We start from the raw sequence: 24071 nt of genomic DNA, 5'->3' as shown, positions 1-24071 counted from the left end.
CTAACTTATTATTTACAGATAAACCTAACGGATAGGTTAAGTGAAAATGGAAAAAAATGTCGCATTAAGTTACCATAAAAAATACTTTCAAACGTATTTCAGAGTGATCACTACATTTAGGGTAATTAGAAATAGGTGTGAAATCTTTAATGCTTCTAGCTGTCAAATGAGTTACACATTCACCTATTTAAGCTTGTTCATGTATAACCAATCATACAGTAGATAGATAAAACATGAAAGCTGATGTAGTGTTTTAATGGGCTCTCTCACGCCAACTAGTGAACCTGTACACACACTTGAAGGTAAAAAAGTGTTGACGGATGTTTTTTATAGTTATTAGTAAGCATATGGAGGTATTTAATACAAAATACGTATTAATTGTTAATTTTATTGCTATTTTATGTTATAAATCATCCACATATTGTTTTCTCACACAGATATATACAGCTTATGCCTACAATTAAAACAAGTCATATTTAAAAAGACATTTCACTATTGTCATAACGTCCAAAAGTCATCGTGTACTCTACGGCTTCCACATCTTCAACAGCCCGTCTTCGCTGTACGTAGCCAGCAGGTTCTGGTGGGGATGGTGGGTCATACCTATCACAGCTTTCTCGTGGATCTGTAAAATAGTTAAAACTTTGCTTTATTTTTTCTCAATAGACGCTTACTACAAGGCATAAGCCTCACCCAAAGGTATTTTTAATATAATCGATTGCTACGCCATCTATTGGCGTCATCTAAAGTTTTGTCAACTGTGACAAGAATTTTTTGTATTTTTTTTACAATACTAATATATTTTCTGCTCGCACCGACAAATACGCTTTCCTCGCATATAGTTCGCTGGCTTTGGAAAACGAAATACTTCGTTATATGCGACCTTGACGCAACTATCTAATCTAGCTAATATTATAATGATTAGTTGTACCATTGAGAAGATATTGTTACATAGAAAATGAGAAAGGTGTAATAATATTGTATGAAATAACGCAAAATAGAAAAAAATAATAGGAAATAAAGGTAGTCAATTGAAAACGTAAATGAATGCTGTGAGAATGATAGAAAAGATGAAGAAAGAAAGAGAGAAATCGTGAAGGGGTGTATCCCTGTACCAAAAATACGAAAGGGGGCAGGCCCTCAATAACAGGGGCGATAAAATAAAATATATATTTTACAGTGAGATATATTATATGCGAAATGCTACCAAATGAATTCATCCCTGTAAGATAGTATCAAGTAATTGTATAAACTATTTGTGAAACTTTGTAATTGGCGTATTTATTGTATTAATTTCATCGTATATGCTAGTTTATTACTAATTAAAAGAAAAAAAGGAGTAAAAAAAAAATTTGAAAAAAGAATTTATAAAAAAGGAATAAAACCTTGTCTCAAACAAGATATGGGTATGAGAGGTGAACAATAGCGGGGGCCAATAAAAAAGGTGTGGCATGTTTGGGGTCAACCAGAGAGTAATGGGAAGGGTTATGCTCGAGGTACTGTTGCGAGGTTAAATGTGGAGATTCGCTGAACCAAAAACGAAGAATTGCTCATCTGAAGTGACAGGGGGCGGGGCACATTGCTCGTGCAAACGAGTCCTTGGGGAGAAAAGGTTCTAGGATAGTGACCATTGGTCCGATGACATATTTAAGGTCTTCGAAAGTCACTGGATGTGTGCAGCGTAAGACCTGTCATCGTGACAATTTTAAGGGGGGGGGGGGTCATGCCATGCTGGTAGCGTCGGCTGACTTGATGATATATGGTGAAGAGTATCAGGTGACTCACGTTAATGGTACGCTCCAGCTTCCCGCTGGCCGCGCAGAAGGCGTACAGCACCAGGTCCTCAGCCGCACAATACACGAGACGACCTCTTGCACCCAGCGCCGCGCATACAAAGGCACCGCCCTCCGCTTCACGTCGTCCACTCGACAGCGAGCGAACAATTTGCCCAGCCATGTTCATGATCACCACCGTGTTGGTGCGGTTGCACACCACAAAGTGCTCCGGGTTCTTTGGCATGAGCAGCAGCGAGTTCACAGCCGGTTCTCCAGAGCCTAGTGGCTTGAAGGTGGCTCCGCACTCGGCGGTCCGCACGTTCCACAGACGCACGGTGCCGTCGGACGAGGCGCTCAATATTCCGTGCCCGTCCGGCGTGAAGACAGCTTCGTTCACGAAGGACGTGTGCCCGCGGAACTCCTTCAGCAGCTTGCCTGACTTCAGGCCGTGGATGCTGTGGAGAAACAACCTTCATGTCACCTACATATTTAAAATAAGCATTTGTTGTGATTAAAGATTTCCTGCTAGCCGATCTAGGCTTTGTTCAGCTTTTTAAAACGAAAACGTTTGCACTAACAATTACTATATCCGTTTAGGTGTATAGTGTAGTGAATGAAGTGTTGTGTATATTTGCGAAGCGAGGACTCCTCAGTGGTCGGGAGCGATACGGCCCTTACCACTTGGGTCATTAACATGGACATAATACGTGCAGTAATCTATAACTAGAACCCACTGCTATTAGTGATTTAAATTTGGTCCACATAATGATTTTCTCAATATAAATATCTACAGCAAAGTGGAGCCCACGCTCCACATGGGGGCAACACGAGTTTAAAACTCTCGCTATAATATAAAAATATATGTTACATAGAGGGGGGGGGGGGGGGGCGTAAACTGTTTACTTAAGAAAAGGAATAATATTTAGCCACTTCCGCACATGCAGTCGTAGTAGTGCAACAAAGTGCACCGCCCGCCAGCTCGCTGATAAATGCGTACTAAATATTGATCCTATTCTTACTTAGGATGGACTTCCGCAAAATAACGCCTGATTCCATTAAACTGTTTACTTATCAAAGTAAATGAAGTAGCTCAACCATTTATAGATATTTTAATTAATTTATTCTTTCTACTAAATTAGAATTAGAAAAAAATTGCTAAATACGTTTTTTTTTTTATTTTGTCTGTCTGTTTGTATGTTTGTTCCGGCTAATCTTTGAAATGGCTCAATCGATTTTGACGAGATTTATACTGGCAGGTAGTTTATGTCACAAGGAATAACTTTTTTACTATTATATATTGTCATCACTATGTATTTATAATCCTATCCTCACTAACAATTAAATGTCTTATTTAAATATTTAATGGAATCAGGCGTTACTTTACGGAAGTCCATCCTAAGTAAGAAAAGGACCAATATTTAGCCACTTCCGCCTATGCAGTGGCAGTCGTGCAACAAAGTGCACCGCCCGTCAGCCCGCTGATAAATGCGTATGCGGCAAACAATGCGAATTACACAACTACCACCGCCAAACCACTCAACACGTGTTTCACCCCTCCACGGGGCATCTTCTACCACTGCATGTGCGGAAGTGGCTAAATATTAGTCCTTTTCTTACTGTCCTATTTAAATAAATTACAAATTAAATGTAGTGGATTATAATTTGGTCTTTTTTGGGCGAAGGTGTATCAGCAAAAGGCTTACCGGATGGTGCGGTCGAAGGACGCGGACAGGATCTGAGTGTTGTCGCGTGTGAACTGCAAACACGTGACGCCCTTGGTGTGCGCGCGGTCCAGCTTGCGCTGCACCTGTCCGTTTGACACCTTCCACACCTGGTCACGGGAAACTTGGTTAAACCTATTCTCTCAGTTAAGATCCTAGTTTTACACCAGAGATTCTCAGGTCTTACCCCTTTATTAATAAAGACTCTTATTTAAAAAAAAACATACTGTATAATTTTTTTAAATCATTTCCGAGTTGATATCATTAAATCCAAAATCAATACATTAATGTTACATATTTAGTGTACATTGTGATGCAGTTTTTAAAAATAACATAAACTATGCTGTGACGGTAGCTATAGATGATGTTTGACAGGTGATCTAGTGAAGCCGAGATGATAGCATGCTTTCTAAATTACTTTTTTTTTCATCATCATAATAATAATAACCCATAGTGGACATCCTATGTCCACAGCTGGACATGTATCTCCTTTAGATTTTCAATAGAACCAGTTAGAAGCAGCTTCATTCAGTGACCTTAACAAGGTCGTTTGTACACTTTATTTTTGGACATTCTTTGTTTGCTGGTTCATGGTCTCCAGAACCAAAGACCCCAGCTGCTATATATTCTGCAAGTTATAAGGCCTGTTCACTTCTACTTTTACTTCCCGATCCGCTGGTCAAGGGTATTTAATTTGCTGAAACAGCTATCAAGAAATGAAGGGGAAGATGAACCTAAAGTGTAGGGTGGTGGATTAAGAAAGGGCGGAGGAGGAAAGTTTATTATTTAAATTATATATTCCTTTTAAAAGTTTATTCTGCAATATTTTAACTTATCTGTAACATCTCAAACACTAACTGCTTTACCGAGCGGCTACTGGACGCCATCATAACACCATTATCAACAGCGCCATCTATGAGGTGTCAAGGTTAAACAGCCTCTGCTTGCTTTACCGACATTAAATAAGCGCGACACAATACAAGATAGAATTATTAAAGAAACTAGTTTCTTTATATATATATATATATATATTACGTTTTATATAATGCAGATGGATGGACGTTGGATGACCGCTTTCAAAATGTCTTATTACAAATCTATGGGAACAGTCTATATTCACCTACAGCCCTACTACCTATATATATATATATATATATATATATATATATATATATATATTATATAGTGATGATGATATAATATATAATACATTAAATGTGATGTTTCTGTCTGCTTGCTAAGCAACATCATTCAAATCTAAACAGTAATCCTAATATACTCGTAGAGATGGTATGCGTTCCAGAGAAGAAGTGGATAAAGTTACTCTCTTCAAATCCTGCTAGACAGAAATAGGTTTAGATAATTACGTCACCTTGATCTTTCCATCGATGGATCCAGCTGCAAGTGTGTCGCTGTCACGACCGAAGGCAAGGCTGAGAACTGCCTCCTCCATGCTCATGTACTCGTCGTGGGCCTGGTAACGCAAGTCCTTACGGATCTTGCCCGTTGTGAAGTTCCACACCTCAACCAGTCCGTCCACTGATCCAGTAACCAAGTACTGGCCGTCCGGTGAAAACCTGTGAAATAATTTGTATACAAGCCTATAGTGACGTTAAGAAAGCATTGACTCACTGTTGACACTCTTGTGCAGTTAGATCAGTGATTCCCAAAGTGGTCTATGTCGACCCCTGGGGGTCTACGTCAGCGAAAAAAAATTTGGGGGTCCATGAAATGAAAATGGGGGTCCAAGATAGTGGATCTCAACACATACACTGATAGTACCTATTTACTTACATCATACTATCTTATAATATCAAAACATTTACATTATTTATAAAAGTACCTACAAAGTAAAAAAATTATTGCTTATGTTATTTTATTTATAGATTATTTAATGTTACGTATATTTTACATAACTGATACAAAATTTTATTTTGATTATTTTTAATTTAAATTCAATTAATAAATGTATACATTAACATGTGTTTTTACTTTAAGTTTTTAGCACTAAACTTCACTACAGTTAGAAATTTACAGGAAATCAATATCAGGTAAGTAGGGGGGTCTACCCAACACGGAAAAACATGGCAAGGGGTCATCATAGCTTATTAGAAAGACGTGTTCACATTGACCGGATGAAGTACGAGAAAAAAGTATGTATGTGTCGTTTATGCTTATATAGCTAATTAAAAAATTCTAGACTCTTCTTCAAGTGCTGGTTTAGGCTAGGATGTCTCTCTAGTCATTCCCTAAGCTTTAATACTTAAGGATGGCAATTTGGAGTAGGGATGAGGAGGTTCAGAAGACAAAGAGCGTGGCAACGCACACATTTAGGCTTTATAACATTGTCCATCATGCTATGGTAGGCATATCACGTCACACGAACTCGTGCGTGTGTTACAAAGACAAGCCCAAAGATGCGATCGCAAGGTTCATCGATGTGGCGAATACGGCAACCGCCGCACAGATACTGGCGCACAACCTGAGGATGCCAATATAGAGTAGGGATAAGGAAGTGGTCACATGAACCGTCATGTTAAAAACTGGATATTCAACAGGGCATCATGAACAAACAAACAAGACACCAATTATTTAAAAACATAAGATTTGAATAATAAAATAGTCTTAAAGACCCAATAAATACTGTGAAATATAGAAAAAAATCGGATATATTAAATGTAATTTTAAAAATATAGGCATGGATGCTAATGTCTATGGAATAAAATCCCCTGTGCTTCTCTATTCCACGCTTGATGAAACTGCTGACCAACTGCAGTGATTCTTTTAAAAAATACACTACTAAGAATATATACAAATGTCCATAGGGGCCTGAAGGAGAGGCAACAAAGCACTTCTCTAAGTGTATGGCATTCCTATAATCCATTTCTTTATAATAGAATGTTATTTATTTATGTGTGCATACATTTTAGCTTAGTCAATTATAGTGGCGGAAGACTATATATTAATATTTTGTGTGTTTGTCTGTATATCTGCAATATAGTAAAGAGAAACATACCGTGCACACTCTACATGTGACTTCTGACCAAACTTTATGATCTTGGACAGCTGTGTGGGACATTGATCATCTTCTTCATCCCTGATAGCGGCCTTGCCTCGGAACAAATCAATTGTTGTTCCTGAAACAATAATATATTTTAAGTATCTAATAAAATTATTTATATATTGAATCTATTTAACCTAATAGAGGTTTATAATAGAGAGTATAATTTAAACATCCATAATTTATGACAAAATTATACAAATTGTCTTTGTACGGCTTCCATTGGTTCAAGAGGTGCAGAAGGCGTTTAATATACATCTCTGTCATATGTATCAAACATTGAAGGCTTTATCAGGAGCCTCAAAGACTATATACTACTATGTTACTGGATTGTAAAGCTGCAGTTCTTTGCTTGCTTTAGCAGATGCTCCATTTAGTCCGGCTTTGGCAGTCACTCAATATCTGTTCAGCATTTCAACTCAAGGACGCCCAAAAAGGTTGAACCTTGACCTGATTTCTCTGATGTGGCGAAAGAAACACTTGCATCACTTTGATTCATGTAATTGGGTGTTGGGATTTCCTGTATTTGAGTTCCAGCCTAATCATAGATGTTGGCTTGTTTTTAAACGGCTGTAAATTGTCTTAAACAATTATATTATCATTGGTTCCTATACTAGTTGAAGCCTTTGAGATCTTGTGGCATTGTGTCTAGCTTTCTCAGAAAATTATTACATATTGAAATTATTATTTCTGCATATATTAATTTTATGGTTACATAAAATTATACCCTTTGTGGTGCAATATACATAAGAACACTCATAAATGAATTTCTTTGTAATATACAAAGAAAAACTATATTTGTATAAATAATGTTGTTATTCATAAATATAGTGGACAACTAGAGACACACTCTTATAAACTTGCTGCAAGTGTGAGATTCTTCCCAGGGTAGGTAGGTCTAGAGGCAGTAACACGAAAACCAAAGTAGAAGTGTGTATATACATTATTTATACCGACGTAAATGAACAATGTTATTTCTGTGTAATTACCCTTTGACGTAATGTTGCCCCTGCACTTGTAATGTGTATTTATCAAAAGCAACTTAAAACAAAAGAGATATTAAATTCATAAGAAAATAAGACATTCTAAAACCAATTATAACACTTTGTGTATATCTGCAAAATGTATTAATATTAAAAAATTGTGATATGCATAAAAATTCCATATTATCCGTATTGAGTTTTTAGAGTTTTATCGAATTGCCAGGAAAATGAATAAAAAATTGGTTTTGATTGTACTACAGTCAGATTAACTATAACAGAAAAAGATCAAAAGAATAAAAAGAGAAAACTAAAATAAACATATAAGAGCATAGAAAGAATTTTCAGTTGTCTTTCATGTACCTGGAGGCAGAAGTCCTTGATGCTGTTGCCACTTGAGCGCCTGTCCCAGCAGCGCCAGCAGCCTGGAGCTTGGTACTACGGACACTTCACCCGCCAGCGCCGCCGCCAATGCTGCCCGCCGACGCTCTTTACCCCCTCCAGAACCATATGCCTCTCTCGGATCGAAGTATGATCTTGACAGCAAATTCTCTATATAACAAATAATTTATATAGTTACTACATTTCTTTCTGTGGTTTTTGACATTACTGTCATTATATTGATATATCATAAATTGTATCTCTTAAAGGGTTATAAAACTATAAAATAATAAAAAGGAACTTTACAATAAACTTTAAATATCTTTTCTTTCTTTTCAAAAGCAACGCTATATAGTAAGATCAAAAGAGATATCTTATAATAATATGGTGTCTCAAAAGTAATGTCACTTTCTTAGTTAAATTCACACGACTGCATTTTTTAACCAATTTTTTTTCTAATCAACATTATATCCATCTTCGTTTTCAATATCCTTTTGCCATCTAGTATACAAATTTTCAATGCTGGAGCAATAAAAATCAAACGGTTGTTCTCTAAAATATGTACAGAAACGACATTACTTTTTGGTCCCCCAATTAGTTTGCGAATACAACAGAAGTGATGGTTGCAAAAGTATATCAATCATTACCCCGACTTGTGATATTATTATGAAGAGTTAAGGATGGAAAGAAAATGAATTACTGCTTTAAAGCTCAATATTTTGTATTATTCAAGTCTATTTAGATCAGAGTTCGGTGACCAGATGCCCATAAGCCACTATCTAATTAAGAGATGTACATGCCACTTCACAGGCATTGAAGTTAAACACATATAGAGATAAGTTTTAACTTTATTGTATTGTTTATGAATTTTGAAACATTAGTTTAAGCAATCACAGTCTAGATCAATCATATAGTTAGAAACAATTGTCACTCTTTCATTAGAGAATGATTATTCTAAGTGCAAAGTAAAAGGTTTATGTCAGGCTTTATATAACAATCGTAACTTAAATTCGAGAAAAACTCCAATCTGAGATTTAACCCTTATGATGTGCCAACAATAGTTTTCTGTAGCGGTTGTATGGTCTATGTGAGGTGACAACTTGGATCATATTGAAGGATGCTGTCAATTGAATGTGCATTCAATTGGTTTTTCAGTGTATCATTATCAACAGAGCATTTACCTTATGTAGTGAAATATCAATAATCTTTTTCTTGGTTGAATTTATTTTTTATCCAAAAAAATAATAAAGAATTAAATTTTATAAATTTAATAGCTATAGTTTGTTAGTTAGATAGTGTAGATCAGTCTAGCAGAGAACGTTTTTTAATTCCTAGTAAAAGAAAAATTGTTAATTTACATTGTGCAAGTAAAAAATAAGAAAATAATGTATAATCAGAAGATGATAACTCAGAAGATGATTGTTTTGAAATCGTGAGTGATGATGACAATGCTTTCCCTAATAGGATTCCTTTTTCAAATAATAGTCATTAAATGTTTGGAAATCATTCATTCAACATTTATTTTTACAAATGAACTGATAACTAATGTTACAGCAAACAAATTTATATGCAAAAGAGCAAATTAAAAAGAAATAATTATCTACCAGATCAGAATTAAGCATGGAAAACTTTGCATCCAAAATGGGAAAATGAAATTAATTTTACAATAACCTCACTTATCATGGCGATTTTCCTAACAGATTTGCCAAGCAATATTACTCTCAAATAAAATTTAAGGTAAACACAAACTAATGGTACATCTTTACAAACATTTGACTTCATACTTGAAGATATTATAAAGTTTATTCTACACTTGTATATGTATTATTGATTGGTAGTACATATATGTGTAACCAGACTTTTTATTCCCTATCTATAGAAAATCCAGACATTGTTTTTTATGTCAATCAACATGTAGATGCAATATTGTATGTTTCTATATTTGAAATGTAAGCAGACAAAAACATTTCCTGCTTAGTAACTTCAAAATGTTTTTGCCTGACTTGAATTTGTAACTTTAAAATGTAAAAACAATTTTTAAAAAAAATTATTGCATAAAATAATGCTCACATCATTATCCTCAATATATTATAGATATATATATCTAGGTTGTAACACCTAATACAGTACATATGTACCCAAATATATCTACTAACTACCTAGTACTTACCTAACATATACAACTGAATGCAAATATTAACACAGCCAAAGCCTCCCGTGACTTGTGTAGTTCCACCATAGGTATCAACACTAATAGCCACATTCTATTAGTAATACACTGGTTTAACATCTAAATAACAGTGCTTACACTTGAAAGGCGCGAATAATTCAAAGTTCCTAAGTTTAGAGTTTAATGAAACTGTAAAAACTATGCAAAATCTCTATCTAAAGATAAATAAGTTTACCCAGGTGCATATAACGATCAGTCTCATGTTGTTTCATAAGCTGGCACGGGTGCGTCTGACGAAGTACGGTCCGCGCAGCACCCAGCTCACGTAGCTCAATCAGTTCCAACACCACCTGCTCGTATAACTCCATCAGCTTCTTATCAGGCAGCTTCAGCGACGCTGTCGCCTTCAGGACTGTATCCCAGTGGCCATTATTAATATCCGCACAGAAACCATCAACGCTGTCTACTGTGTTCAGTGATACGCCAGTTTCTTCCTGTAAATTAACGAGTTTTTCAATAGACATTTACGAAAACATTTAAGTAAGGAAATTAAATTACTTACCTGAAGTGTTTGTAGAGTCTTTGTAAGATTAGACTCTTTTAAATATTGCTGTATTAAACGGATAACACTGTAAAGAAAGTTTTATAAAGTTTAATAAAACGTAAGTGTTGAGGTAAACATATCGTTAATATAACCAAAAAAAAATATTACTCTGCGGATTCAATTTCAATGGACATTTTGAAATAATCTTATCTTAGAACTCCTTATAATAAATTTCAAATTAAATTTATTCTTTTTAAATTATACAAAATACACATTTGTTATTTAAGTTAATGACATTAAATAGGTTTTAAACGCTCAACCAAACAAAGGTAAAGATTTTTGCATCATAAGGCCACCTTTTTAACAAGTTTCAATTTTATTGATTAAAAGTAAAAATTAAGCTAATAATCTGTTCAGTAATAAAAGTATATTATGATAATAAATACTTAGGTGAAAAAATCTGTTATATTGCTTAAGAATGCATTAAATTTTTGTGTGATGGACTGCCTCTTATTAACATTTTAGCAAAAAATTATCAATCAATAGATAAAATTTTTGGGTTTGGTTTTGCAGTAGAAAAGTAAAAATGAAAGACGAAATTCTGTTTGGTCTCATCTTTCGAATACTGTTTTAAAAATTATCAAGGCTGACTTTTACTCTTAAAAATACTACATGAAATAAACTTTAATAATATCACACCGATGAAAAGAAGAAACAAATCAAATAATTCAATAATAAAATATTATGTTTGTGACGCATAATTCTACACCTTTATTGACTTCATTCGACAATACAAAAAAAAATCTCATGACGTGATAGCAGACTCGTACATGGATATGACGAGGAAACCGATTGCGTATATCACTAATAAGATGTCTAGCGCCGTGGTGAACATCTCCTGGACTGCGCGGTCGCTAGCCAGGCGTCGGAATTGCTGGCGGATCCTGTTACATACGTCTCCGAGATGAACAATCACAGGTTCCATGGCATTGACAACGGAGCTAGAATAAAAACAGATAAATTTAAATCAGCGCCATCTATTTACTTCATATACGATCATTGAAAAGTCACCTATTAATATAAGAGGTTTTACACTAAACAATTAGGTCATTGATATAAATTTGTATTAGGGGGAATAAATACAAGTACTAGGACATGTTGGTGTCGTACGTATACAAAATGATGATTTTATAGTTACATACATGTATTTCACAAACTATAAACATCTTCTTTTGAACTATTTATCAGAAATTAAATCTGTAGGTTGCTATTATAACACCAAACGACATTTTTGCATACTATTTCAAAATTGTTTAAAAAATTATTAATAAAGTTTTACTACTTAATAAAGGCGATTAACTTGTAAAGCTGCCACCTATAAATTATTTATATCACTAAGTTATTCATGTGAAGAAAGTACATATATCAAGTTTTTTTCTAGACAAGATGGCGCTAGCTGTCAAATTTCAAATGTAGAACATAAAATCTCAAAATTAAACTTGCCTTGGCGTACAATGCCATAAAATGCGTTGGTTTACTTGCACTAGAGGCATCAGTGTGGCCAGTGCGTAAAAGAACCCAGTTCGGTTCAGTCCCAGCTGACTGGTGATTGTTGAACGTTGCACTGACACGATCCTGGATTAAAATTCACCAACAATCTGTTATATTTCCATTTACAAACATTAAAAATGGCTTTAAATTGTTTACTAAATATTTGTATATTTTCTTCTATTGGAGTCTTATATTCTAAGTCCTTGTTGATGTGTTTAAACGATTGCAAGCAAATAAATAGTGTGCTTGTACGATGAATTCGTCAAATTATTTGGCTGTGTGAGAGAGAAAAGGAGCTCTCAACAAATTTAGACAGGAATAGTAATGTTATTCTAAAATTACAACCGGAACTTTGTTACGCTGCAAATTATTGAGACCACAAACTGTATTAGAAAGTTTAAAAATGATCTGAAACAAATTTAGAAAAGATTTCCAATATGTATTGTTGTTAAATACCTATACGTAAGCTGAAACGGGTATAAAAATTTATAATAGACCAAAAGCCTTAGATACGAGTATAATTTCAAATTATTCTTATATAGGTGCGTTCAGAAATTGATCTAATATTGAGATCAAAAAGTAAGGCGATTTTTTTATAAAACGTATATTCTTTATTGATTCTAAAAGTAAAATATTAGAAAAAGTAATCCCCGTCCGATAAAATATACTTTTTATAGTTTTTTTTTTTACGTTAAAGCGTCAAGACAGGCCTTTTGAGTTGGCTGAATGGCCAAAAGTTGCACGGAGCTACCGAAAATGGTGGTTGCGGAATTATTTTTCAAACTTTTGACTTTTCTTTCTTTTTCCAAATTATTTAGCTATTTTAACACCAATCGAGACTTGACGAGTTTGAAAAAATTAATATATGTAACAAAAACACGTGTAACTCGGAGACAATTAAACCTTTTGACAATCAGACGCTTGAAAAATGGCAGACGAAATTATGAAGATCAAAAAAAAACATCAATCAATTAAAAGGCTCATGTAATATATTGAATATAGTATAGTACGTGGATACTGACAAAGTTATTCAAAGATACCTACATCTACTACGAGAGATCACTGATTTAGATATACCTGTTCCTCTGAATGGGTGCGCTAGGCGTGTTATTGGCGCCGTTGCTCTCCCATCCCTGGATCCATCGGTCTACCTCCCTGCTCATCATACTTCCATCCGTGGGGAGATATGACGAAGACGTTTGTATCTGTAATAAGAGTCTAAGACAATCCTATGCTGTATTCACGTTAAGGTTAGTGTCTAAATATTATCACTACCTCGATTTTCTCTATATCACGGATGGCAATAATAGTCATCATCAAAAACATGTCAGGCTTCCATGAAAAGATCGTCACCTTGACCGGTTTCATCGGGCGACTTCCCGCGAATTTGAACTAGGTCGTAGCCCGCTTAGTGGGGGGCATTACCGAAGGCTTGAGGTTGCCACTAAACCTTTCGGCCATAACGGAAGTCAGTTGCACGAACGATTAGCCCAATGCCACTTAACAAATACAGTAGCTTTTATTTAAGAAAAGGACCAATATTTAGCCACTTCCGCACATGCACCGATTAGTGCCAAACACAGGACTCTGTGTAACATAACTCCTGAAGATGCCACGTGGAGGGGTGAAACACGTGTTGAGTGATTTAATGGTGGTAGTTGTGTAATTCGCATTGTTTGCCACATACGCATTTATCAGCGGACTGGCGGGCGGTGCACTTTTGGTGCAACTATTCTTCACAAAATAACGCCTGATTCCATTAAATAGTAGCTTTTATTGACAATAGGACCTTTGCAAAGTTCCTCAAGCCACTTCTATCGTTAAGGTTAACTGAAGTATGTTCTTTTATATTTAGAATCCATATTCCACAGACATTAGCGTCCGTGCCTTTGTTTTTATATTTACGTTTTTATTTTACTCTCTTAATATATTTTAACGACGCCATAACAATGTTTACTTTTTAAGATTACGTTTCGTGCGACCACTTCCTCATCCCTACTCCGTATTGCCATTCTCAGGTTGTACGCCAGTATCTGTGCGACATGGATAAACCTTGCGATCGCATCTTGAGTTTTGTCCGTGTAACACACACACGAGTTCGTGTGATATTGCTACCACCGCATGTTGGACTCTAAGAAGTATTGAACATTCAAAGTATTCACAAAATGAATCTAAAAATCAGTAAAGTCACGAGAAGAAAGCCAGAAGAGCCCAAACTGATAGAAACTAAAGTCAAGTTATATTCCTCTTTAACGGTATCCTTCAAGTAAAAGTTACCAAGGATCCAAATGCAACCTTTTGTTGGCATAAAAAAAGTAAAACTATGGAATTAGGTGACGTAAGTAAGGAATCGGAAAAGAGAGAAATGGAATAAAAGAGTAAGACAGACGAAATGTGAAAAGTAAGAGAAAGAATGAAAGAACTTAAGATGAATGGATGTAAAGTTTAGAAATAAATAATAAGATGTGAAAAAAATTATGAAACAAAAAGAAATGACCCTGTCCTTCCACAAGACACGGGAACGAGAGGGCCAGTAAAAAAACCTTTTGTCGGCTTTTCAAGTTCTCCGGCTACTGCTATTGCAACTGAAGTGTGAAGTGCCCGCTAATTGTAATGTAAAACAATATTCGAGTACCAAGTTGAGGTCGTCTGCTTATCTAAGAGTTGGTGCTTTCAAAGAGGTTAACACTTAGTAACTTCACCTCCGACTCAATAAGAGATGAACCATTACTGATCCCCGGGACTGCGATGCCGGTCGCCACCGACGGCAGCTTCGACACAGGTAGCTCCTGAGGTATGATTCTTCTTTTCAAACTTGCCATTTTTTTTGTTCTTGCTTTGATAATTACACTGTTGGATAGAAGTATGATTAAATACTCAAATAATACTATTATTCTTCTTCTTTTCAGCTGAACGATGTCACCTGCAAGTCATATACCTGCCCCAAAGATCACGATGATGACCAGTCCTGCGCTGCCCGCAAGCAGGGACTTCCCGCGACTGTAACTCTGTCATCAGTCCATCTAGTGGGGGCTTACCCACACCGTGTATACTAGCTCGTGCTCATTCACCATTCGAGAACCTTTCGGCTACAACGGCCATCGGTTCCATGAGCGATGTGCCCCGTCGACTGCCACTTTAAACGAGCAGTTCTTCGAGCTTTATGATCTTTGTTTTTCTACATATCTTCTCTGTGAAATCAGATGCATGAAGCATTGTGTGCCTATATTACAGTTGGTGATGAAACAATTGCAAATTATTGTTCTAGAACTATTTAATATAAAAACGAATCATTTCGTCTAGACCAGTGTTTCTCGACGTGAGACCCAAGCCCCAAAAAGGGAGGGTGGAGGGGAGAGGGCAATTTGATTGTTTAAAGGTTTAATTCGAAAGTGAACTAGACACCAGTTTAACTCTTTTGCTTTAATATAAAAATACTGATACTGTGTCTTGTTGAATACATAGGGGGGCGTAAAAATTTAAGAAAGGCCAAGGTGGGCATGGTACAAAGATGTTGGTTTTTAGTGTTTGTTTTTATTGGACAGGCAAATAGATAGAATTCTACGTGAAAGATGTTTCTATAGATGTTCTAAGACATGAAACAGAATTAAAAATAATTAATTTAATGTTTATATAGTATTATAAATTTTGATGTGACTATTTTCAGAGATAAAAAACGAATTTTAACATGTTTAATACGTATTATTTATTATTCGTTTCGTTCCAACCCATAGACACACACAGCAAGACATAGGTCTTCCCATAAGATATCTATTGAGAGATATATCATAATCGCCACGCTTGGCAGGAAGGTTGGCGATCGCAGTGTGGTATTACAGTATGCAGAGGACGCTACTGTCCATCCTCTCGAAACTCAGTTAATATTATAACATTGACTTTGTAATTCTTACCTCTTTTATTTAAAATGTATCATATTTAATCTTGAAAAACTATGAATGCATGTTTTTTTAGTTTGGTTATGTTTTATTCTTACATTTTTGTCACAAACGCTCAGCAAAAGCGTTCGCGACAGATTGTCAATTTGACAGTTATTTTTTTTAAATTATTCAATGTTTTTTAAATTTAACAACGTAAGAAGAGGTTTTAATAGTATTGTTTAAATATTATTTAGTTACAGTTTTGTATCTTTTTTAACAGTGTAATGTAGACGGATGAAAGTAAGTAATGAATTGTGCCTCTGTAAGCAGAGACATTATTCATAATATTTTTTTTTTTAATTTCACACTTCTCTTCCGTCCTTCTGAACAGATCTTTCATTCATTCTTTTCCATACCTTGTTACATCGCCTCTCTTCCTTCGTCTTCCGTCCAGAATACTGTAACAATTTTAAATTTTTATTTTCGATCATTACTTTACAATTAATTTAAGTTATATTTTGTGTCCATTTTTTATTATCCTTATCTATAATATATACTACAATTTTCATTTCGGTTTTCGGTAGTTTGTTTGGAATATTAAACTCCCTTCTATTGACTTAGATCTTTTTGCTTTTTATAACTGTTCCGACTATCCTTCTGCAGTACTCCAGAAAGATCTGGCGTTCACCTTCTTGTCTAACTAGCGAGGTGATGTTACTACCATCTATCTTTATCCGTAAACGAAATTGGAAACCCCTTCGTTCTGCGTGAAATATGAGAAACACATTGTTTAGCACAAGTGGCAAGTTGAACATATGCCCGCGAGGACTTAAAGTTCTGGAGTGAAGATAAAAGACCAGCAAGTGCAGGTCTCACTCTATCCTGGGTTGTCTCTGCATCAAGTAGAAGGGTTTTTAGTTCATTTCCGATATTAGACCACCACGTAGCTTTTGGACGCCCTCTCCCTCTTTGTAATTCTGGGAGGCTTAAGGCAGTTTTTACCACGTGGTCATCTGGTTTTCGTTGTATGTGGCCATACCATCGCAATCTATTTTCCTGTAATTTGCTGGGGATCGGAGCTACCTTAAACTAATAATAGGTAATAGCGTGACAGTAAAATTAAAAAAAAAGTTTTTAGGCGGAAGGTTCGAGTGACTAAGAAGATGTTACTCCAGACATGGTTTGTCACTGACTGTTTCAGACTGGCCATATTCTATACGTAGTTACCTATAGTTGCATTTGAATTTTAATAAATATACTGATACAGTTTTAACAGAGGTATATCTTCACGTATTTTAGCTATCTATACCCAATTATAGAATTATCCTTGAAGGTGATATAATTAATTTGTTAATACGGTAGCGTGCGGCAAGTTTGAATATAGAACGGTCTGTTTTTTAACGGAATAACATTAATTTCTCCTTATGTCATTCTTTGTGTGGTCGTTGTAAAAAGGCGCGAACTGCTGGACGCCATTGTTATAGTTCTATTTGAATTTAGAATGCGGACGTCCCGCCGTTTTATTATTCGCGGTTGCCAGTGTGAAAAAAAATATGTTATTGTCATTTGATACGGTGAGTGGTTTTTATTCCAATGATATTTCTGTAGTACCGAGCTTTAGGTGCAAGATACAGTTTTTGTTTTCGATCACAAAACGCGCTGCATTGACTGTCAGCCTTCCTCGATGTTTTTCTAGATGGCGCTTTTGAGTTTATCTACTTTAAAGATATCAAAGCTCTCATAGTTTTCAGTGCTCTGAAAAACTGCTCTGTGGTCGCGCGTGATGTATACGGAAGTGCTTTCTATCACCACTGAATACTCACAGAGTGTGAATGGCAAATAACCACGACTATTTATGTTATTTATTTAAATAATGCAGCATTATTTTGTATTCACTTTTAACTCGACCTATTTTTATTTTTATTATAATTCTGATAATAATTTAGATAATAATATGGATCATAATTGTATCACAAATACAGGAAGCTTGGTGAAATAAAAACAATCTACTTATTATTATTAATTTATTATTTAAGCCCGCTGAAGTTGTTAATGAATAGGCAAGGCTAAAGCGAAAAAAAGGAGATTAAAGTTAAACAGAAATATATACAGGATGATTGGTTATAGATGTAAAAACTTTAAAGACATGAATTTATAGCTTATTTGTCAGCAAAAAGCTTTGAAGATTTCTCTCTATTCTTCCGTATTGGTAGTACAAAATCGTGTAAATAAATTTATATAGTTTTTAATTGGCACAGTGTTGTGTTATAACGGTTGATGAAAAATGCTTTCATCAATCTCGATATCGCTGCGTTCAGATGAACTTGCCATTTGCTTCTGATGAATGAAGAGACATAGATTAAATAGAAAACAATACTGTAATGTAATGTAAACACATTCTTACAATTACATACAAATGAATGAAGTACAAAATACGATATCGCATATATTAAATTACGCGCAATTCAAGTGCACCTTCCCATTACACAAATGACAATGTGATTTCGTAAATGTGAGTAAAATCAAAGACAGGGTCAATGGAATTGTAATGCGATTTCACCGTCCCTCTCGACACGATTTAATGACTTAATCCAAGCTTCCTGTTATTATTTATTAAGGTGATTATACATTGCTAGTACAATACCCGGCGATAAATATTACACATCGAACTTTGGAAAGAGACAATCGGCTGATTTCGGCTTTGTAGAGTGCTATCTCTGTCGCACGAAATACAAACAGTGTGTCGGACAGAGATAATGCTATACTAAGCCAAAATTAGTCCATTGTCTCTTTCCAAACTACAACTGTATGTGTAAGAACAGTATTTTGCAATCTTGTACGCACCATGTCTCACCTTAGTCTATGTAACATATTTTTTTTTAAATTAAAACGAGAGGGCTACATTCGTATCGAGTCAACTTTCGAATTGGCCCCTGTAAGAATCTAATTGCTCCCCTGCAGTGCGTGGGCCCCCCGTTCGGAAACACTGTCAACGATAGAAAGTGACAGAACAGATTACAAAAGAACTTTTACAAATTATTTGTAATTTTTTTATATGTATGTATGCATAATTAATACTTAAATGTTATGAATTAAAATTGAAAGTCTTAAAATCTAGAGATGGACGACCTCGTGGTCTTTGCAATGGATGTATGGGACTCTTCCTAGGGCCGGAAGGTCTGGAGGTAATAAAAACAGAAAGTCCGAAGTAGAAATGTATATTCCATTTGAACTTCGCCCGTATTTATACCGGCCTTTTCGACGCGCCGCTTACGTCACATTACTCCTACAGATCGTTTAAGTGAAGGTCCTATTGGTATTACATCTACATCTTGTCAAGTATATCAGCTATGGTTGGTGATACAGAAGAATTGTACAGATAAATAGAGAACTGACGATGACATAATGTTGCTCCTACAGATGGTTTAAGTGAAGGTTCTATTGGAATTATACCTAAATCTTGTCAAGTAGAGATACACATAGCCGAGAGGCTATTGTCGATGATACAGAAGAATTGTACAGATAAATAGTGAACTGAAGATGATGTAATATTGCTCGTACAGATGGTTTAAGTGAAGGTCCTATTGGAATTACATCTAAATCTTGTTAAGTAAAGATACACATAGCCGAGAGGCTATGGTCGATGATACAGAAGAATTTTACAGATAAATAGAGAATAAATGAGATCTGCAAACGACAAAAATGTCCTTTCTATAGCTTCCGTTCAATAAAGGACGTTACAGTCTAGATAATTCTTCTCCTCTGAAAGTTATACGACATTCTTTAATGTTCTACATTTACTTAACTAAATTAAAATGTTGCTTGACGAAAGTGAAGTATATACTACTGTGATTAAAAAGTTAGTTACAACTACCGGACATTAGTAAGTCAGGTAATTTTTTTTCCTAGGTTGGTAGGACTGTAAACATTTGCCAAGCGTCTGTTTGTCAATAGTTGAATTACATTTAACTCAGTCCAAACCATTTTGAAGTATGCGTTGTGTCTTAAGCACGTCAAGTCTTGATTGGTCGATGTCATACTGCATGTACTGCAACTAAACTGATCTTCTGAACTAGATTTGGCTTCTTGCAACTTCTATTCAGCAAACTCAAAAGGCTAATGCGGGGACGCCATTTTGACGGGATTGAGATGACAAAAATCGAATTGAAGGTTTTTAAGGCTATACCGGAAAAAGACTATATCGATTTCAAGAACTAGATAAGTGCGTTTTATTAGACTAGGATTATATTGAAGGAGATGAAATTTATTTCTAAGAAAAGAAATTCATCTTATTTTTCGATCACACAGTATTACATAAATCAAATTTTATTAACAAATTTCAACAGGTACAAGTGTATTAACACCTTTATTAAAGGCATAAGGAAATGTGTATCACTTATAGCAATCAGTGTAATTTTATGAATTATTTCTTAGCAATTTAATTTATCGCCTTGTTTGTTTTGATGATAATAAATAAAATTTACACTTGTTGTCTTGCTGAGGGAAGAAACGCAATCATATATGTAGATTATGTTGTAATGATACATTGTAAAAGATTATTTAATAATCATTTACAATGCTGCTTGGGAAATAATTGCTTTAACGGCTGTTAAGAATGTCTGTCAAAGTGAAAATAAAAGAATAAATACATTTAAAAAACTTTTAAGTTAAACGGTTTTTAGATACTCATATTGTGGTGGTTGTGGAAAAATATGTACCTAGTCCGCCATATTGGAACGGCGTCCATCTTGAATTTTGAATTTTGACATAATCATCGTGTTTTACTAGTGTAGCCCTTTCATTTGATACCCATATTGAGGGGGTTAAGGAAAAATAAGTTATCCGCCAATTTATATCGGCGGCCATCTTAGATTTATAATGTTATTGATTTTATTATATTGTATTGTCATCTAAATTAAATGTGTGTACCAAATTTCAGATCAATTTGACAACGGGAAGATGCTTAAATTTCAATTTCTAATTTTGACCCAAATAAATAAACAAATAAATTCCGTACAGGTCGAACTAAATAAAACTGTTTAATAATAAAAACCCATATGACTTTGAGCTTTGGAAACCGCGCGTTGCGAAATCCGTCCAATATGATTTCAATTTCAATCAAATAAAATTAAAAAAGATACAGGATTGCCACTGCTCATCGATAAGTTTCCAGACGATAGGCAGTACAGCTTCCCCACCATGGCTCGTTTTCTTTTATAGCCCACTCTATTGGGAGATTCCGCTCCCCCCTATCGTATGGGATATGGCATTACAATTCTATTTAAAATACATAACATCCTTAATTTACACACATATTTATTATATATAATGTAGACATTTTATCACAATTAAACAATTTTTATTTATTTACACAACTTTCCGTTTACTCTGGCTAGTTGAGCGATTGTGTGTAAATATATGCTTGTGAAAGATGCCCAAAATGAGGGACTACGTAAATAATAATGCGATGCAATAGTCAGGAATACCCGTGTCAATTTTGAAAAACTTTTGTTCATCTGATAAATGCGATCATCAGGTCGCAGCCTGCACTGTTTCGAGCAGTTTAGAACCACGCTGGATACTAATGTAGATATAAAAATATTAATTGCCGAAGACCGGTATAAATGACTTAACATAGTTCGCCACAGAATTTGCTTAAAAGACTCACGATTCTCAGTAGTGAGTAATATGACGCAAGGAGGGGAAGGAGATGGAGGATGATAAGGGGGAGAAGGAGGAGGAGAAGTGCGAGGGTTCTTTAAGGAACGTTGGATCGGACGATTTCATTACTTATATCACCGGATTCAGAAGCCGACAACCTCTTATGTTTCTTACGCGAATACATTTGTAAGAAATATAGCCGCGATCTAAAATATAACATACATTAATATCTGATAGAAGAAGAAGAACATCACTTCCTTGAGGCCACTCAAACTTAGTATTGTAACCGGCCACTCTTTCTACAACGCGTCAGAAACAGCAATAGCACGGTAAATCCCCGCATTGCACTGCCAACATTCCTAAAATCTAAAGACAATATGGTAACTTACCTAAACATATTAAAAATTAGAAAACACATTTTTTTTTTTGAATTTTTTTAAAGTTCGACAGCGTCTAGTGGGCGTGAATAATCAGATGCCGTCGAAAGTAAAATTTCGCAACATTTTTTTTTCTACAAACCAATCAATCGGTTTTTTTTCACGTGCAACACAGCGGTAGTCGCTGACACTGGCCACTCTGCGGGAGCCGCTACCGCATACCACGAAAGAGAATTGATGGAATTGTATTTTTTTTAATAGCAACACCGCTTTTGATGTAGGTCAGAGACAAGTTGCGATTTAGCGAAATATTTATCGATTTATGCGTTCAGAGAACATTGATTTGTATGTCTATTTATATTAATATAACAAACAGTGATCAAAGATAAAAATAAAAATAAATAACTGTCTGATAACTTGTTCCAACCGATTTAAAAAAGACAATCTTGACGATAATAAAACATAGTATGAACTAATAATATATATATTTATAGAACAAATCGAAGTAAAAAAACGAAAAAACTTCACTAATAATAAATATATGCACGCACGAAAACATTTCCAGATTGTTCCGTATTTAATGGAATCAGGCGTTACCTCGTGGAAGTCCATCCTAAGTAAGAAAAGGACCAATATTTAGCCACTTCCGCACATGCAGTGGCAATCGTGCAATGAAATGCACCGCCCGCCAGCCCGCTGATAAATGCGTATGCGGCAAACAATGCGAATCACACAACCGCCACCTCCAAATTACTCAACACGTGTTTCACTCCTCCACGGGGCATCTTCTGGAGTTATGTTACACCGATTAGTGTAAATATCAAAGTAAAAAAAAAACGAAAAAAATGCACTAATAATAAATATATGAACACACGAAAACATTTCTAGATTGTTCTATGTATGTGTTTATGTGTTTATGTGTGTTTCGTTATGTTTTGATGACCGGTCCTGCGCTCCTGCATCCAGCTACTTCTCCCGATCTTAACTGTATCGTCGGTATATCTAAGCCTATCCACGTCGGGTCTACCGCCTCGTGGTCGCCACTTGAGACTTTACAAAGTGCCCAGCCTACTGCCACTTCAGACAATAAATTCTTCGAGCTACGTCAGTGATCTTGGTTCTTCTGCGGATCTCCTCATTTATGATTCGATTGCTCTTCTCCATTGCTCTCTGGGTGATCTTGAGCTTTCATCACCGGCAACATATATTGGTCAAAGACTTCGTCTTCAAACATTGCGGCATTTCAGTGAAAATGTTTCGGATCTTCCCGAACTCTTACATATATATATGTGTGGGAGTGAATCACGCAAGCGAATAATAGATGTTTTTAGATATTTTTTTTACACTTTAATTTTTCTCTTCTTACATATTTGATACAAACCGGCCCATCGCCATCTTCCCAGAGAATGCCATAATTCATTCCTACTCTTCATTCATTCATCAATCAATCGCTCACTTCCTTCACTCTTACGTTCCGTTCCCACATATATATATACATATATATATATATATATATATACATATATATATATTTTTTTTAAAGAAACTTTCAATGCATTTTAAAATTGTTATTCATTGCCGGTTTAATATCACATTCAAATATTTGATGTTTAAAAAAGTCCATATGTTGAGGTCAATAAATTTTTACTCAACCCTTTATTTGCCGACGAGGGCTCCTCCGGACCCCATTATCATATTTAATGCTAAACAAACAACGGATTTAGGGCAAATGTCTTCATCGAGCATGGCCATTGTAATAGATTAAGTGGAATTAAAAAAAAAACTTAACGAAACCGTTCAAGTTATATGGGAAGTTTTTATGTACACTTTAGAATTGAGAAAAGGTAACATAAATATAAAACGTATTTTTTCCGAAAAGAAGCAGTGAACGCCACTTATTATCTCATATATATAAATATATACACACACACACACACACACATATATATATATATATATATATATATATATA

At 35.2% G+C, this 24071-nt stretch overlaps 1 protein-coding gene across 1 annotated transcript; it reads right to left on the bottom strand.

Moving 5' to 3' along the window:
• Positions 1-404: 404 nt before the first annotated feature.
• On the bottom strand, positions 405-10904 carry Smu1 (Smu1 spliceosomal factor). Its single transcript, XM_068766969.1, has 9 exons — positions 10801-10904; positions 10651-10717; positions 10324-10582; positions 7901-8089; positions 6513-6633; positions 4869-5073; positions 3479-3606; positions 1786-2230; positions 405-625 (listed from the first exon to the last, which is right to left on the bottom strand). The coding sequence occupies exons 1-9, from the start codon at positions 10824-10826 to the stop codon at positions 527-529; spliced, it is 1539 nt and encodes a 512-aa protein (XP_068623070.1). The 5' UTR covers positions 10827-10904; the 3' UTR covers positions 405-526.
• Positions 10905-24071: the final 13167 nt, after the last annotated feature.

This window comes from Battus philenor, unplaced genomic scaffold, assembly GCF_028537555.1.
Source record: "Battus philenor isolate CCGP_79_NKW_IND1 unplaced genomic scaffold, ilBatPhil1.0.hap1 SCAF_10, whole genome shotgun sequence".
Taxonomy (NCBI): domain Eukaryota; kingdom Metazoa; phylum Arthropoda; class Insecta; order Lepidoptera; family Papilionidae; genus Battus; species Battus philenor.
The sequence above is the reverse complement of the archived record's forward strand: the minus strand, read 5'-3'. Positions and strand labels throughout refer to the sequence as shown.

Bases quoted from the DNA above. Each gene is read 5' to 3' on its own strand.
- Smu1 (XM_068766969.1), bottom strand. From the start codon at position 10,826: ATGTCCATTGAAATTGAATCCGCAGA. The intron at 10,583-10,650 runs GTAAGTAATTTA...GTTAATTTACAG, and splicing joins AGACTCTACAAACACTTCAG to GAAGAAACTGGCGTATCACT. The intron at 6,634-7,900 runs GTACATGAAAGA...TTATTGTTTCAG, and splicing joins TCAAGGACTTCTGCCTCCAG to GAACAACAATTGATTTGTTC.